This window comes from Petaurus breviceps, unplaced genomic scaffold (assembly GCF_028583685.1).
Source record: "Petaurus breviceps papuanus isolate PSGF00001 unplaced genomic scaffold, PetGlider_PUasm1.0 91133, whole genome shotgun sequence".
Lineage (NCBI taxonomy): Eukaryota > Metazoa > Chordata > Mammalia > Diprotodontia > Petauridae > Petaurus > Petaurus breviceps.
Window position 1 is genome coordinate 42887408 of NW_027187419.1, and position 17752 is coordinate 42905159.

Consider the following 17752-nt stretch of genomic DNA (forward strand, 5'->3'; position numbering starts at 1 on the left):
AAACCAATTAAAAATGTTGTTTGACAAGCAAACCCATTGACTGGGCTTACTACTATTCTGTCATCATGGTCCAGGCAAGTTTGCTTGGCTAGGCAGAACAGAACTTCATCATGGGGGATTTCGGCCCGATGGAAAGAATTCCATCTTAACTTACCAACTCATAACTGTGAGTGATTGTAAAGTATTAGAGTTGGATGGTGAGGGAAGTTAAAATGTATCTTACCAAAAAAAACTTTTCATTAGAGGATGAGCACCTATCCAGTTGTCAAAGTTTAAAGGCAGGGGAAAAGGTTAGACAAGAGCCAGGCAAATGGCTCTTTATATGTAGCAAATACTATATAAAAGACCCTAAACAAAATCCGCTGTCAGGTCTAAAGAACTTAACTTGGCTGAAAGAAATTTAAGTGTATTCCTGCCACTTTCTTATTTCCTTTGGGTTTAATATTCATAGGAACCTATATTTAAGCTCTTGAACAAAGAGCTTTAGGCAGGTGTAGATGGAGCCAAGTCAGATAGGGTAGGGGAAGAGGAAAAGGCCTTGGGAGAAACATGGGTGGGGCCCATGTAAGTTTTATGGGTCTGACAGAATCTTATAAACTATTTGCAAGGAATGTTAAAGTTCCTTTGCCTTTCATGATCCTGTTACTACCCTTGGTCGCCTGTCTCTCTGCCTCTCTTGGAATTCATTAGAATGTTTATATCCTGTTCTCTTGTATATGTCTATAGGCCAAGTAAAGCCATCCTTCACTCAAACAGAGTGTTGGCACTAAGGTAGGTTTAAACTGAAAATCCAAGTTACCGTGTCCCACCCAAAATGAGACTGGTCTCCTCGGGCCTTTGTTATGTGTGGTAACTGACCCTAAACTCATTTCCATCCTACCCTCACACTTTTAAGAGTTCAGAAAGCTAGCAGCCTGGGTTATCTCACCACAGGGGATGGTATCACAGAAACAAAGTCAGAAGGGAAATTAGGAGTGAACTAGTGTACCTCGTACCACTGAAAACATTCCCACAACAGCATATCTGACCGATGGTTATCCAGCTTCTCTTTGAAGACCTGAGAGCAGCAATGGATGGAGCATCAGACCTGAAGTTGGAAAGACCTGTGTTCAAATTCAGCTTCAGACACTTTCTAGCTCTGTGGCCCTGGGCAAGTAACTTAACCCTGTTTGCCTCAATTTCCTCATCTGTAAAATGAGCAGGAGAAGGAAATGGCAAAACACTCCAGTTCTTTGCCAAGAAAACCCCAAATGGGGTCACAAAGGAGTCAGACATGACTGAACAACAGGGAACCTACTACCTCCCAATGCAATCCATCCTACATATGAATAACTTTAATTCTTAGGAAGTTTTTCTTGATTTCAAGCTTAAATTTGCCTCTTTGAAATTTCCATCCATAGCTCCTGGTTTCAACCTCTGGAGACCAAGCAAAATAGTCTAATCCCTCCTCCACATGGTAGATGTTCAAATACTTTAAGACAGCTACCATGTTTTCCCCTTGAGCCTTCTCTTCTCTAGTCTAGGCCTCCCCAGTTCTTTCAAACAAGCCATATATGGATGGACAAAAGGTCCTTTTTCATCCCGGTTGCCCTCCTCTGGATACTCTGTAGCTTAGCAACAAACCATGGTGCCCAGAAATTAACACAGTACCCCAGATGTGGTCTGATCAGAGCAGAGTAGAGCAGGATTATCACCACTTCTCTTTGGAAGCAATGCGCCTCTTAATACAGTCCAATAGTACATTGATTTTTTGCCTGCCATATTACACTGTTAACTCCTATGGAGCCTGTAGCTCCAATAAACCCACAGATCTTTTTCAGACAAACTGCTTTCTAAACAGGGGTCATCTTGTATTTATGAAGTTGATTTTTTGAAGACACATATAAGACTTTACAGCTACCTCAAATGACTTTTATTGTATTAAGTCCAATGTTGTAGCCTGTCTATATTTTTAAAATTACGATTCCTCCTTTCTGTGTGTTAGCTGCCTCCCCCAACCAAGATTTGTGTCGATTACAAATCTGATAAACTTATATGAGAGCCAGGTTTGTCAGAGAAATATTCAGAACTAATAGTAATTACCATCTCATTTCAGGTAATAGTATATGATAATATATATTACTATATAATAATAAAAACTAATATCTAACATTTACAGAGTGCCTTAAGTCTGGCAGAACACTTTAAATTGTTTATCTCATTTTGTTTCCGTGGTTCTGAACAATCCTGACAAGAGGCTTGTTGACTCAAAGCAGGGTCCCAGAGCATAATCTGGTATTTCCCTGGTGACCCAGCCTTCTTTCATGTTTTGTGAGTTCAGGGGAAAGTAGAAAAAGAATAAATGTAGGTCATAGATCTAGAGATGGAAGAGATTTCAGGTACCATCTAGCCCAATCTCCTTGGTTTACAAATGAGGAAACTGAGGCACAAAAAAGTTAAGTGATTAGCCCAAGGTCCTGTACGTCATAAGCACTAGTGGCAGAATTTTCATGATGGCCCTCTGACTCCTCTGACAACACTCTTTCTAGTGTTCTGTGCGGAACAGAATTGTCTTTCTGCCTCCAAAAGTTCTGTCTCATCACTTGTCCCTTTAAGTTTAAAAAAAAAAAAAGTAATTTTGCCCTTTCATTTTGTGATTCCACTTCAGTAAAATAGGAATTTTAACACAGAATTCACCAGCTCTTCTGGCACTGATCAAATCTTTAAGCATTATTCATATGTTACTTTGGTGTAGTTCAGGTCAGCTTCCTGGGCACCAGGGAGAAAGCCTCTCATCTGTGCAAGTCCACAAATCAAGGCAATAAAGTATCTGAAAACAATAGCCTGGATTTATAGTCACATTTTAAGACAGATATAAATGAAGGCCCTAATTAATCATCAGCTTTAAACTTAGATTGGAAGAAACCAAATCTAAATCATCCAGAAATTGCATTTGGAAGAGTTTAATGTAATCCAGAGTGGAAGATTTATAAGTCATTGTACTACAGAGGGGGGAAAATAATATTTTGACAGGGCCCAAAAGCAGGTAGGGAAAGAATAATAAAATAATTAGAGCTATAGTGTGCAAGATGGAGTATGGGGGACTGTATAGTGTGATTACACAAGGTAGGGGATAAAGAAGAGCCAGCCATCAGATGAAAGAATATCTGGTTTAATCTTCTCTGAAATTGAACAACAGAGGAATATTTTCTTCAGGGTTTTGAAATAGTTGTTAGGTTGTTTCCTCTTTCTCTGGGGCCAATCTTCTTGATTGTTTCTGGAAATAAAATAAAAAAAAATACCCAGGTAAGAGACAGAGGGAAAGGGGGTGGGGCAGAGAGACAGAGAGAGACATGGAGAGGGAAAGAGGTAGATAGAGAAAGAGTGAGAAAGGGGGAGAAAAGGAAAGAGAGGGAGATGGAAAGATGGAGAGATAGCAAGGGGAGAGAGAAAGAGATGGAAAGAGAGAGAAAGGGAGAGGGAGAGGAAAAGTGAGGGAGAGAGAAGGAGAAAAAGAGACAGCAAGAGGGAGGGAGAGGAAGAAAGAGAGGAAAAGAGAGAGTACGAGAGAGAGGGAAAAGGGAAGGAAAGAGAGAAGAAAGAATGGAGCAAGGGAGAGAAAAGAGAGAAGAAAGGGGTGAGGGAGAGGGAGGAGAGGAAAGAGAGAGTATGTGTGCAGTGTGGCTTTTGGAGGAGTTATATTTTTTGGCAAAAGAACAGGGTAACTGCAGAGGTCAGGTAAATTGGTGGGGGCAGGAAAAGGAAACTTGAGACATTTGCTGAATGGGGCAGTCCTTGTGGGGAGCTGAGGGAGAGTCGTACCCCACAGGAGGCCGGAAAATGGTTGTGTGCTCTTGAGAAGAGCTGGTGCTAGAAGGTGGGATGATGCCAAGGAACAGAAAAGCAAAAGGAAGAGAGAGAACAAATTATCGTGCATTCTGTTCTTTGTCTCTTGAGTAGCAATAGTGATGCTATAGGAAAAAAAGGATTCTTAGCCTCAGTTTTAGGCACCAGGGACAGACTGTGGGATGCTTATAACTGCTTTGCAATTAAGGAGCTCCCTTCCAACCCCCCAAAACTTGACTTGCCAAGAATAGAGTATAAAGATCTCAGTGTGGCAAAAATCCTTAGTTTTTGGTTGTTCAATGTTATTCAATCAATCAGCAAGTATTTATTACATGCCTACTATGTGCCAGACCTACAAGGCTTAGAGCCTTAAAGGGAAACCCACTCCCATACTTGAGGTTTTTCTATGTCCAGCAAAGCAACCCATAGCCCAAAGCAGCTTATAGGACTTTAGCTAACCCATGAGTTTCAGCTTCATGTTTGGGATGATCTGGTGGAAATGAAACCACAAAACCCAGGCTTATCTCAGAGGTCTCAGCCTTTGGATGTGAAGGTTGAATTACAGCCTAAGTGTTGGACCCTTTTCATTTGTTCAAGATCTCTAAGGTCTTCTGTGATCACCATTAATATTTCTGAGCTATAGGCTGTTCGTGTTTTGTTGGCACCAAGGGCAGAGTGGGGAGAAGGATGATGTCTGTGAGTTAGTATTTATTTTCATTTTCATGCTATCACTTCCTAGACCCAGCCTAGCAACAGCTCTCCTAAAAGTTGAAAGAATATCCTGTCAGGTTTTAGAAGGAAGTGTCTGAAAAGCTCCCCAAAATACTAAGTGGTTCAGGCAGCTCCAGATGTGGTCCGCAGATGGGTGCTATTGGAAAGCACATCTGGGAACAAAAACTTTCCCCATTGGAGGAATAGCCCAAGATGAATGGATGGAGGGGCGGCTCTTCTGGCCAAGCAGACACCATTTGCTAACTCTATTTTCTTCTCCATCTAGATCCAACCCTGTGGACTCAGGAGCATGTGCGCCAGTGGCTGGAGTGGGCAATAAAGGAGTATGGCTTAATGGACATCGACACAACCTTGTTCCAGAACATGGATGGCAAAGAACTGTGCAAAATGAACAAGGAGGACTTTCTCCGAACCACCTCCCTGTACAACACAGATGTGCTGTTGTCACACCTTACTTACCTCAGGGAAAGTAAGTGCTTCAACCATCTTTTGGGGATGTTGGTATGTGTACTGGTCTTCAGGAGGTCAGACAGGGAGCTATCCTAGGAAAGCAGCTTTAGGCTCTAAGTGGCAAATCTTAGCTTATAGCTGTGATTGTAGATGTTTTGTGAATGGTCTAGTTCCCTAGGTAGATTTAAGGAAAGGAAATTCATCGTCTTGGTATCAGTTTGTGTTGGACATTTTTATTGAGGAAGCATCATTTTTCCCCTGTAAAACTGCCAAGGCCACACTGGCTCCTTGAGACACTGCTGAGGGTCAGACATAGTCTGTGTGTGAGGAAAATACGGTCAAGTGTCTTCTTCACAGAAGGGCGCGAACTAAGCAAACAAGGGAAAGGAATAGAATGGGAGTGAGGAAGAGACTTCTGGAAGGGCTGCAGGCTCTGTGGCTCTCTTATTTTCATTATTCCAGGTAGACACCCTGATTGGGGTTTTCCTGAGCAGTTATTTAAAATCCATACAGGAAACCTTCCAGACACATGGATCTAAGATTCTCAGTTTTGAACAGCTCCTGCGTACCCTGACAACACATTAACTGTCTCCTTTTCCAGCCTGCCCCCAGCTTCTCACTGACTATTGCTACTGTTACTGCTGGCTATAGACTACTCTGAGCTACCTGCATACTCTCTTTAAAAAAAATCGGGAGCTGCTAGGTGGTGCAGTGAATAGAGCACTGGCCCTGGAATCAGGAAGACATGAGTTCAAATCCGGCCTCAGACACTTAACATTTACTAGCTGTGTGACCTTGGGCAAGTTACTTAACCCAATTGCCCTGCTTTCCCTCTGAAAAAAGCAAAAAAAAAATCAACAAGTGTTAAAGGCATATTAGCCTATGAGAGAACTCAACTGAGGTAGACATCATGCTGTAATCAAAAGAATTAAGAGAATTGAAAAAGGGAGAGCTTTGGAGGGAGCTGCCCAGTGGGTAACTTTTAGCACTTGGCATCTGGATAATGTATTTAAGAAATTTCTTATTTGTAGGATTTCTTACAAACTGTCTTTTTGAATTCTGTACCACAAAATAAAATCTATTTTAGACTCAGAAAGTTCTTCCAGGAAGGCATTTTGCTTTTATTCAGCTAATAAACCCAACCAGCATCTTCTATAATAAACCCAAACCAGGTGGGAAAAAAATAGCTACTTTTATTTGGCCCCTTTGCATTTGTCCTCTCACGAGACCTTTAAATGCTCTTCAATATTTCCTAGGTCTATGACTTGTCATTTCTCTGTCTCGCATTGTAATAACATACTAGCAAGAAAGAGGAATAATAGTATTTTATGCTCTAAAAACAAAACCAAAATCTCGCTATAGCCTGAGATTGCAGGCACACCTTGAATTACAAAGAGACAAGTATGCATGATATAATAGTATAGCATGATAGATAGAAGATTGATAGATATAGATAGAAAGAAAGAGAGATAGAGAGATATAGATAGATAGATAGATAGATAGATAGATACATAGATAGATAGATAGATAGATAGATAGATAGATAGATAGATAGATATCATTTACTTACCTCAAGTTTGAGTTTTGGGGCTAATATAAAAATGCTTTCTCTCCCTCCCTCCCTCCCTCTCTCCATCTCTCTCTCTCTCTCTCTCTCTCTCTCTCTCTCTCTCTCTCTCTCACACACACACACACACACACACACACACACACGCACACGCACACACACATGCACACCAAAATTGCACCTTCACCTAAAAGAGAAATGTTCTGCCTTGTTCATTTTGCACTTGACCTCATTCTTCCTTTGTTTGGAGTATTTAGTATATTTTAATGTCTGTGTTTCCTTACTCATAATTACTTAGAGAATAAGCAGTTACAGTCTCTGATAAAATTAAAGAACACAGGAACAAGCTGATAGAGATCACTTTACAGATGAGGAAACTGCAGCCTCGAGAGTTTAGAGGCAAAGCTTGGGACTTGAACTGAGGCGTTATGACTTACAATCCAGTATTCTTTACACTAAAATCCCCCATAAGACTAAGTGAGTGATAGTCATGATGCCCAGAAAGAGAGACAATCCTGTTTCCTCATGAGCTGTCATCACCTGCTGTGTGTTGACTACATGACTCGGTTATAATAATAACTAGTATTTAGATAACACTTTAATGCTTGCAAAGTACCTTACAGTTATTCTCATTGATCCTCACAACAACACTAGGTGCTGTTATTCTCCCCATATTACAGATGCACAAACTAAGGCAGAGATTAAGTGATTTGCCCAGTATCACATACCTAATAAGCATCTGAAGCCAGATTTGAACTTATGTCTTTCTGACTCCTGGTCTAACTCTCTACTCACTTCACCACCTAGCTACCTATTGCTTAGCTATAATATCAGAGAGTCTAGGGCAGGGGTGGGGAACCTGCCACATGTAGCCTTGAGGCTGCAGGTTCCCCACCCCTGGTCTGGGAGCTAGACTAAAGACATTGAGAGACACAGCACTAAAAATAATTATGATGACAGAATGTCAGAGAAAGAAGGAACTTTAGACAAGAGATCATCCAGTCTAACCCAAATAGAAATACTCTCTTCAACATTCCTAAAAAATGATTGTAAAGGCTCTGCTTGAAGGTCTTCAGTGAAAGAAAACCCAAGGTAGTCCATACTGCTTTTGTACAGCTTGAATTGTTAGAAGCATGCTTAACACAGTGCTTGGCACACAGTAAACACCAGATAAATGGTGTTTGAATGACTCCCATTGTGCCTAAATCTGACTGCAATTTCCCCCATTGTCCTTAGTTCTGCCTTCTGGGACCAACAAAGCAAGTCTAACTGGTCTTCAAGCCCTCAATACTTAAAGAAAGTTATTCTGTTACCCCGAAGACTTCTCCATTTTCTTCAACCAATCCCAACATTGCGTGTTTTCCCATTCTGGCCACCTTGTTCTTGACAAGTTCCAGTTGGACAATGTCCTTCCTAAAATTAGGTGTGTGATACTGAACATGGTCCTCCAGATGTGGTCTGACCAGGAGGGAGGAAGATAGCGTCTCAATGCTTATCTTCCTGACTCTAGATACCATCTCTCTCCAGCTAATGTAATTTGAGAAAGAGCAGCAGTCATCCTCACCAGCTATGTCCAGGGGTATCTTATGTAGCATCAAATACATCTTTCAGTTATACCTTAGCTCGAGGAGGAAATAAACATGTACTGCTATTAAAATATACTCAATGTCACCTCAATACTTGAGTCTCATGGTGAGAAATAACCCTCTAAGGTTAAAATGCCTTATTTACTAAACATATACTGACTCTATTTGAAAAGTTCATTTTTTCCCATTTGGCTCCTTGAGCTGTTGTCTTCTTGCTGTCAATCCACTAAAAAACAATCAAGGGGTCCCACCCAGTGACTTATGGGTTCAAACCATGATTACTAAGGGGGAGTCATCCCTGGTTTAAAAAGAACCCAATAGGAGAGGACAAAGACCTAGAGGTACAAAACCCTTTGAGAGACCAGTCCCACTTTGAGCCACCCTTAAAGAAAATAGATCAGATTCACTTCTTTTTTTAATTTATTTTTCTAATGATATTCCCCAGCACTAGGAATGTCAATCTCACCTTTACCTTCTAACCTTTTGACTCCTTCAGTGTTGGGTTTTGCTGGATAGCAAGTTAAGATGCCTGTATGTCAACCCTGGTGGAGGAAAGGTAGAGGGGCAGGAGAAAATTCCTTCCAGGCAGCTGTGCTCTTCTCTGCTGTTCCAGTTGTTGGGAATTCCCCATTGCCAAAACACCTTTAAATACTTTATTGTTTTCCCAGACTTATTTCCAGCGGATGTTTGTGTTAATGGAGGGAGGTCAATACTTGAGAGAAAGAGGGTATTTTTAAGGGGGGTTATTTCTTGTGCTTTGTCTTTTGGTGGAGGTAGTTAAAGGGAAGGAGGGGGTCAAACATTTCCACTTTGGCATGACATTGGAAAAAAATATCTGAAATCTTCCCCTATATGAATAGATGGTTTTCTGAGGGGGTCCCAAAGAGAATCAATAGTATGGAGGATGAGTGAAGGATTAAAACTTGAATAGAGGACTCTGCTTTTGCACAAGGTCTAGTTGAGATGCTACTCAGAAGAATCTATCTTCTGGTCTTCAGTATAAAACAAGAATCAGTTAGGGTAAGACTTTTCTCCTTGCATTAAAATCAGGCTATTCTGAGGAAGTATTTTTTTGTGACCTGTGGAAGACCCTATCTATCCATCCATCCTTCCAATATTGTTCAGTTTTCCAAAGTGCAGAGTCATAGAAACATGAATTTAGAAGTAGAAGGGACCTTGGACAGATCATCTAGGCTTTTATTTTTTTACAGATGGGAAAACTAAGGCCAAGAGAGGTAAAATGACTCACCCAAAATTTCATGAGTATTAATTCAGCTCCTTTTTCTCTGAATCTGGTACTTTTCCACTCCACCACCCTACAATAGGGATGGAGTAATGTGACAGGACCAGCTAGAATCACTGCCTGATGTCTGGCTTCCTGGACTTTCCTCAGTCTGTCCTGGAAGATCCCCCTACTCTTCCTGATCCTCAGCTTAGTCCAAAATACTCGAGTTGGCAGATACAAACACGTCCAACTATCCACTGTACAAGTATATGTTTTTACCGTACGTAGTCCCCATGACCTCTCAAAGAGAAATAGATCTTTCATCATTCATGACCATTTTAAAGTCTCCTTGAGAAACCCAGGCTTCCCAGAACAACTACAGATTGGCCTCAGTTCACATCGGGTTTTAAAGGTAAACAGTGACTCCCAGACAAGTAAGAAGTATCTCTTGCTAGGTGCTGCCCCCTTGTGGATGACATATGGAAATCTTATTAGCATTCCCATTGTACAGCTGGAGAAACTGAGTCCTTAGAAAGTTTAATTAATTTGTTCATTGTCACACAAAGGGGAGGTAGCACAACAATGCTTAGAATTCAGGTCTTTCAAATCCTTTTATGGTACCTGTTTGCACACTACTTTACACTAATCATTTAGGGATTATTGATTTTGATTATGATAGAAAGCTGAATTTAGGGAAATAAACTTTGAAAGATCTCTCCTTGTGTTCCCACTATCTTTAAAATGTCCTTATACCCCTATGCAGTTCACAGGGACAAGTTGCTTTTCCTACAGTATATTCTGCTTTTTTATTCGAACCAAGAGATAACTTCTTTTCAAAAGCTTTTCATTTGGCCTCCTAGAATGAGAAAGATTAAACCAAACCTGTCAGCACAACTAGCCCTATCTTTCTTCTCCACTGCTGTTCAAAGTCTGGAGATAATTGGTTGATGTACTTTCTCATACTCACCCCATTTGGCAAAGGCCATATTGATAGGAGGCAGGCTTCAGGGAAATGAGGTTTAGATGTTTGCCTGCCAAAATTGGGATGGACTTCAAAAGAAAATCAGCTGTCACTTACTAGAAGTTCACTCTTTAGGCCGCTGGAGGGAGTTTTGTGATATTTGGAAGAAGAGAAGCATCTGGTTGGGCAGGAATAATAGTAGGAGGAAAGAAGGAGAGAAAAGAATTCATTTACTAGCATTACACAGAAGGATTTGGACAGGAATATGTGAGTGTCTGAGCCTGACTTTTCTCAAACACTAAGCAACTCTATTTCCAAATGGTGGCAACACAAGAGAAATAAATACCTTGTGCAGCAAGAAGGCATTAGAAAAGATATCTTCCTCCATTTCCATTTTTAATTTAAACTTTAATGGAAAACACGTTTTCCATTCTGTGGCATTCCCACCTGCAACCTCAAACTGCCGGGCAAAGGTGATGGCTCTGGGCAATTAAGTTGGTGATGCTTTATCCTTTCCAGCAACGTTACACCAAGGTTTGGACTATTAAAAGAGTTCAAGATGAGAGGCGAGGGAAGGAGGGGCCCAGATTTGCCCCATACTCAGTGGGTCAGTCAAGCTGGTTGAAGTGTACAAACCTTATTCCTGAAATCCCTTTTGGGGATTTCCACCCCCTAAGCCTAGTTGGAATCATCTAAAAGTGAAGGAGGGATAGAGGAAGTCAAACTTGATAAGTAGATTAGAGGTGTTTTAAGTAAGGGAGGTAAAACTGAAATGCCAGGAGACAAAATTTGGAGAGCCAAGTATTTCTTTTGCTGCTCAGTGCAGCGGATGTTTAAGGAACAATTCGGGTAGAACAGAATGTAAGTACCTGGAGGGGAGCCTCGGTTTCATTCTGTTTATACAGTGTCTTGTGAATTTCTTCTTTATTTGTTGGGATCTGTCATTTCATTGTTATTAGGGATTACTAATAAGTAATTAGGAATCACTAATAAAAGAAGTTGCCTTTACCGATGTAGATGAGTCCCATCTTTGCAATCTGTAGTGCTAAAGGGTTACTTGGGGGACCTAAAAAGGTTAAATCATTTGCCCAGGGTCACACAAGCAATATGTGTCAAAGGCAGGACTGATCCCAGGCCTTTCTGACTCTAAGGTTAGCTCTCTATTCACTGGGTAAAGTTGCCTCCAGATGCCTGACAGATAGGAGGTGTTTAATAAAGGTTTATTCATTCAATCACCACTTCAAAGATTAGCCATAGCAGTCTCTCCCCTCTCCCAGTCTCAAAACAGAGCCCCCAGTCTTAGCCAGACTCAATAAAGATGTCAGAAACTCATGCTATTGAAGGGTCTATTCTAACCAACTATGATATTTGGCCTCAATGAAACCTGTGGACATTGTTAAATGGTGATCACCTCTGGGGATAGTCTTTGTGACTCACCCAGGTGTAGTCCAAATAGTGTTGGTTCAATCAGTGTCGTTTTACAAAAATATCTCTGAGATATTATGAAAGGACTAGAACGTCATTTTGACACTTGAGGAAAGGAGAAAAGAGAATAGGACGAATTGTTTGTTGTATCTGCTGGCCCTCTTCCTATTCTCCAGTCTTCCAGGAGTCTGGCTTTTCTCGTGGATCCCACGACAAGGAGACTCTCATCTCACTTTGTAGCTCTATTCCTATGGAACCAACTGCCTCCATAATATGACAAACTAAAATTCTGTTTCCATGGAATCAATGACTGATGTTAGGTTGGCATTATGCCTATAGCTCTGCCACCAGGGAAACCAGTTTATCTTCCTTTGGATCACATGGAAGACCTGGAAAAATCCCTCTCAGTGTTATCTTAAGCTGTGGTGAACATGTATTAAGTGTCTACTGTATATTAAACATGGTACTCAAAACTGGAAAAAGCATCTCACACTCAAAGCTTTTTGAGAGGTTACCAAAAAGCTGGTTTCCCACTGGCATAGCCTTTTAGAATTTAGGATCATCTTCACACCATGATGAGGTATCAGAATTGGGTTTTACTAGAGGACTGCAATTAAGCAAGACTTACATACTTAATGAGATCTTAATCTAGCAGGGTAACACAACATATCCACAAATAATTGCAATGTGAAATTACAGTATCCTTCAGGGCAGAGACCATGTCAGGGGGGTGGGGGGGGGCTTCCTTTGTTTCCCTAGTGTCAAGTTCTATGTGAGTTGATACAAACTTGGGTGACTTCAATACAAGTAGAATGTCCAGAATGATGGAAATTATAATCTTCTTGTTGTTCTCTGTCCTGGAGTATTTTGATCAGTTCTGGGAGCTACATTTTAAATAAAAACATAGAAAAATTGGATCATCTCCAGATAATTGCCACCATAATGGGGAATAAACATAAGAATCCATTGAAATGTTTAGCCTGAAGAAGAAAAGGCAGGGTAGACATGATAATTGTCTTCTGTTTACAGAAGTTGTTGAGGGAAGGGAGAAGAAAGGAATAAACATTTATAAAGCACCTACTGTGTGTGCCTTGCACTGATCTACACATTTTACAAATATGATCTCATTTGATCCTCATAACAAGCCTGGGAAGTAGGTGCTGTTATTATTCCCATTCTACAGTTGAGGAAAACAAGCAAAGTTAAGTGACTTACCCAGGGTCTCACAGCTAGTAAGTGTCTGGGGTGAAATTTGAACTCAGGTCTTCTTGGCTCTAGGCCTGATGTTATCTCTACTGCAGCAACTAGTACCTCAAGGAGGCAAGAATTATGCAGGATGAGAAGGGGGATGAAGGGCCTATGGTCTATATCAGAGAAAGTAGTATTCACACCAAGGACATCACAGAGGCAGCAAAGGAATACATATGGAAATATAATCAGACTTATTCTGCCTGGCCTCAGGGAGAAGAAGTAGGACTGGGTTACAGAGAGTTACTTTTTGAGTCACTAGAAGGAAGGAGCTAGAGCTGTCCAAAATTAGAATTAACTTCCTCAGGGCGCAGTGAATTTTCCATCACTGGAAGTGTTCAAAGAAAGGCTGGATGTCTATTCCTCAGAGATACTGTAGTGGACTTGCGATTCAGGTAGGGATTGGTCTAAATGAACTCTCAGATTCTATGATGGGAATTGTTTTTATTGGTGGGGTCTTTGGTAGCCTAGGGATTCAGTAATACAGCAATGCTGAGCCAAATTCCATGTGAAATTTCCCAATATAATGAGCCTCAGAGAACACACATGGAATTCATACAAAGGCACAGACTTGGCAAATGCCATCAGGGTGGCCTCCAGTGGGAATCCTACCACTTCTTAGCAAGTTCATCTAAGAATAGAGAGTATTGTGCCTCCATGGCCCCCAAGAACTTGTTAGACAAGGATTAGGAGGAGGCAACACTAGTTTTTCAGGAAGAAGGATAAAACACTCATCTCCTCCGCTAGCCTTTACAGGAGAGGCAATCTTTCTAAGAGTGAAACTTGAATCAAAAATAGTCTTTAGGGCAAAATCCTTTTCCTAGGTAACCATGAAATATGTATTTCATGCAAGCTTTAGGGAGGTCAAAAAACTCTTTCTCTCAGTGCTTTCTGAGAGTTTCCTGTGGAATTCACATATGCCTGAAGAAGAATTTTTCACTAAGGGTAAAATTTAATAAATATGGTTTATCTAAGCTTTGTGCTGTTTGCTAAACCTACACTAATGATGAAGGCAGTTTTTTCCTCAGATCATCATTTTCCTTTCTGTACTTAAGCAGTAAAGTTTTGAAAGTTCTAGGGAGAAAGAAGCAGGGAGAAAAAGGCTTAGAACAAAAGGAGGCAGGAATTCTTGATGATTCTTTTTATTCACTTACGTAAGGAACCTCCAGGTCCATTTCTGTACCATTTTCCAGGTAGTAAGGTTCTTTCTTACTATATTGGTGCTGGCACAGAGAGGAAGGAGGTCTAACATGCAAAGGTAGGTGGATTAACCCATTGGACTTTTATTGGCTGCTCTTACTATTACTTCAATCATTCTGTAATCTCACCTATGCTGGTAGTCCCTTCCTGCCCATCTTGTGAGACCCTTGTCCCTATTTTCCTCTAATTCCATCCCAGAGGGTCCACCCTATGTGCTGGAGGCCTTCTTTTCATTCTCTTGACATTGCATAGATGACATTAGTAATTCCACACTTTTGTGGTGCTCTTTCCTTCATACTTTCCTCAGAGGAAAGCTCTTACACTGCCTTATCTGCACAGTTCCTATGCTGTAATTGACTCTAGCCTGCTCACTACCACCATGCCTCCCCAGTGCCCTTGGGGTGACCCTCTGTTAATATGACTCATTATTATTCAGGGGAGATCATTTTGCCTCTGTATCAGCATAACAATGCCATGTTATGATATATTTATAATTGTATTCATTATTTTGAGAAAGGAAACAACCGAGTATACTTTGTAGACAGTTTTTCCTTTAAACTGAGAAAATACCTTTGACTTATAAGAGTCTTCTCTTCACCTTTCCACTCTTCATTCAGTGGATAGAGTGTTGAACATGGAGTCAGAAACACTGAAGTTCAAATCTAGCCTCAGATACTTACTAGCTGTGTGACCATGGGCAAGTCACTTTTAACCTTTGACTATCTCAGTTACCTCATTTGTAAATTGGATATAATAACAGCACCTACTTTCCAATTATTGTTTTCATTTTTTTGGTTGTATTTTAAAACACTTTGCAAACTTTAAAGTATAAATGCTAGCTGTTATTAAGTAGCATTCATTTGAGGAAGGAGCTACATACTGAGCAGTCAGTTAAATCTCTTCAAATCCCCTTCTCTCATATTCTAAAACTGTTTTAAGTCTTGATCTTTTCTCTGAAATATACAACTATCAGCCTGTGGCCAGCAGATGTAGAATTATTGTTTCCTTACCTGTTCACAACCTGAGACAGAAAAGAAAAGTTAACCAAGATCTCATTTCATGCACTAAAATCCTGATTCCTAAATGTATATCTTCCGGCCATCATAAGCCAAGAAAATATTGCTCAGAAATGCCTTCTTGGTCTTGAAAAAATACTAGGTCCTTTATAGAGCAGTAATTCCCAACCCTGGTCTTGCAACATTTCGGCATTCTCCGGGAATGTCCCAAAATTCTCCAGTATTGATCAAAATAAAATTATTTTGGATTTACTTTAGGATTCACTATAGGGTAAAATAAATGCATGCCATGCTTTAAAACTTCAAGAATCTGTGATCTTGTTGGAGAAAGAAAGAAGCTACAAAATTTTAAGCAAGCATTATAATTATGCCATTACCAGGCATCAGTACACCAGTGGGATAGGAGAAGAAAGTTACTTCTTACCATATTTTGATATTCTTTCTTAAAGAAGTCCACAAGGTGATGAGAAAATCACTATATATGTTTACCCCTCATCTTCCTTTCTAGTCTGTTCATCACCTAGCTATCATGACCCTGGAATGGCCACATTATTAAAAGAACCTGGTATTTTGTGAATTGAGTCTTTCTCTAAGGACCTCAGGATTATGTGAACACCTCGCAGTGTAGTGACTTTGGCCCCACCCTGAATAAACATGGGAGCCAAATAATATTCATGAGCATTCTAACACCAAGCCTGAATTATTGTTGTAGCTATAACTCATGAAAGATAGCATGAATACAGCTCCAAATTAATGATTACAAAATAATTAATTAATTTTGTCTCAGTCAGTAATATTTCTGTTCTTTTTGCCTCTGGATACTCTACCATTTATAATTTTGTTTCTCCATCATTACAGGTAGCTCACTGCTAGCATATAATACTCCCTCCCATACAGACCAGTCCTCAAGACTGACTGCCAAGGAAGGTAAGTTAGCTTTTCTTTTCCTTTTTTGCGTGCAACAGAGAATTTGGTGAAGTGTCAGAAAGAGTGTGGAGCTACCATTTTGTGATCTAGTCTTTGACTATATTTTCTTCATCCATAGCGCAATTCCCTATTTGTGCCAGTAGCTGCAAAAATACAACATGGGAAGCTTTGAGTGACGTTAGTAGCAATGTGCAAAAAAGTTATAACATGGATACAGCACTCAATACAATATGACTTCTTTTCTCTATAGGAATTAAACATTTTTATAACAAGTTGAAGTCATGTTAACCTAATTTTTAAAAACTCTTCCTCATCTCCATCAAAAAAGCATATAGAGTGATTTTTGCCTCTCAGGAATATGGAAAATATTAAGGTTGCTTTTTAATCTGTCTTTATCTCTGATCTTTTCTTTTACCTCTCCTTCCCAAACTGTCTCTCTTGAACAGATAATAAAGTAGAATTTCAGTGTATGTTTTATTATTTGTTTTACTTAGGACAACATAGTAAGTAACCATTCCATTTTCTGGGACGTACCCCTGACCAGGGATAGGTGATAGAATCTACCATGGCCTTAGGTGAAGTGAGTTCTGTGATTCAGATTGGAGCTTCTCTTTCTTAGCTTTGGAAAAAAGGAAAAATTATGGTCAGAAAGTTGGATTGTCAAGGCCCAAATCTTAATAGAATGAGTCAGAGCGCAATACCAGGATGGAGGTTGGTAAAATAATAGACCTAAGGTGGAATGTGATATCTAGAATGTATATGGGGTCCATACCAGCATGAATGACATAGTCTGAAGAAGTGAGAAAAAAGATGTGGTCCAGATGTGGCTGTACATCTTTGATACTAAGATAAATGACAGGATTATAAATTAAACATAGTTTCCTCATTTGGTACAGTTGGATTTCTTTAGGTGGGGGCATATTTTTTAGGACAATGATATGATACTGACCCTATCCTCCAACTCTCACTAAATTTGTGACATCTGAACCACTCCCATCACCACTGCTCACGCCACTTTCCACAGTGAATTGCTGTCTCTGAACGCTGGAAGTATAGTGCTAGAAGAGATTTTCCTAAAAGGATTCCACATCATCCAGAGCAGATGGTGTTAACCTGGCTTTAATGGACTTAGAGATCCATGGATAGATTTTAGGGCGTCTGTTCACTTGAATGGAAGAAATTACATTTTTTATCTTACTAAACTCAATTTCCTTTTGTTATTCTATGTATTTTATTTTATGTACTTAGAAACACCATTCTGAAAAGGGGTCCACAGGCATCATCAGACTACCAAAGGGGTCCAATAACACAAAAAAACACTTAAGAACCCCAACTTAAGAAGCTGGTCTGGGGGTCAAAAGTCCTAAAGCTCAGAATGAGCTCAGGTTACCGAGAAAAGCTAAGGTCAATAAAAAGTAGTGGTTTCTTTTTTTTAGCTAATGATGGGGGAACGAGGACCATTAAAGGGATAGGACTGCTGCTTATAGTAGAGAAGATCCTGATTGGCAGAGACAGAGATTTTCGGTTATTAAAAATCAGTAAACATGTAGCAAAGGGATCACAAAGAGCTTCATCAAGAACAAATTATGA

General features: G+C 40.1%; 1 protein-coding gene across 6 annotated transcripts in view; it reads left to right on the forward strand.

Annotated features, from left to right (window-relative positions):
- FLI1 (Fli-1 proto-oncogene, ETS transcription factor) overlaps window positions 1–17752 on the forward strand; it is a 166066-nt gene that overhangs the window by 102628 nt on the left and 45686 nt on the right. For all 6 annotated transcript variants that reach the window (XM_069080333.1, XM_069080331.1, XM_069080329.1 and 3 more), the window contains exons 4-5: window positions 4823–5026; window positions 16094–16162. In XM_069080333.1, coding sequence (XP_068936434.1) covers window positions 4823–5026; window positions 16094–16162 — 273 coding nt within the window. The remainder of the gene's footprint in view (window positions 1–4822; window positions 5027–16093; window positions 16163–17752) is intronic.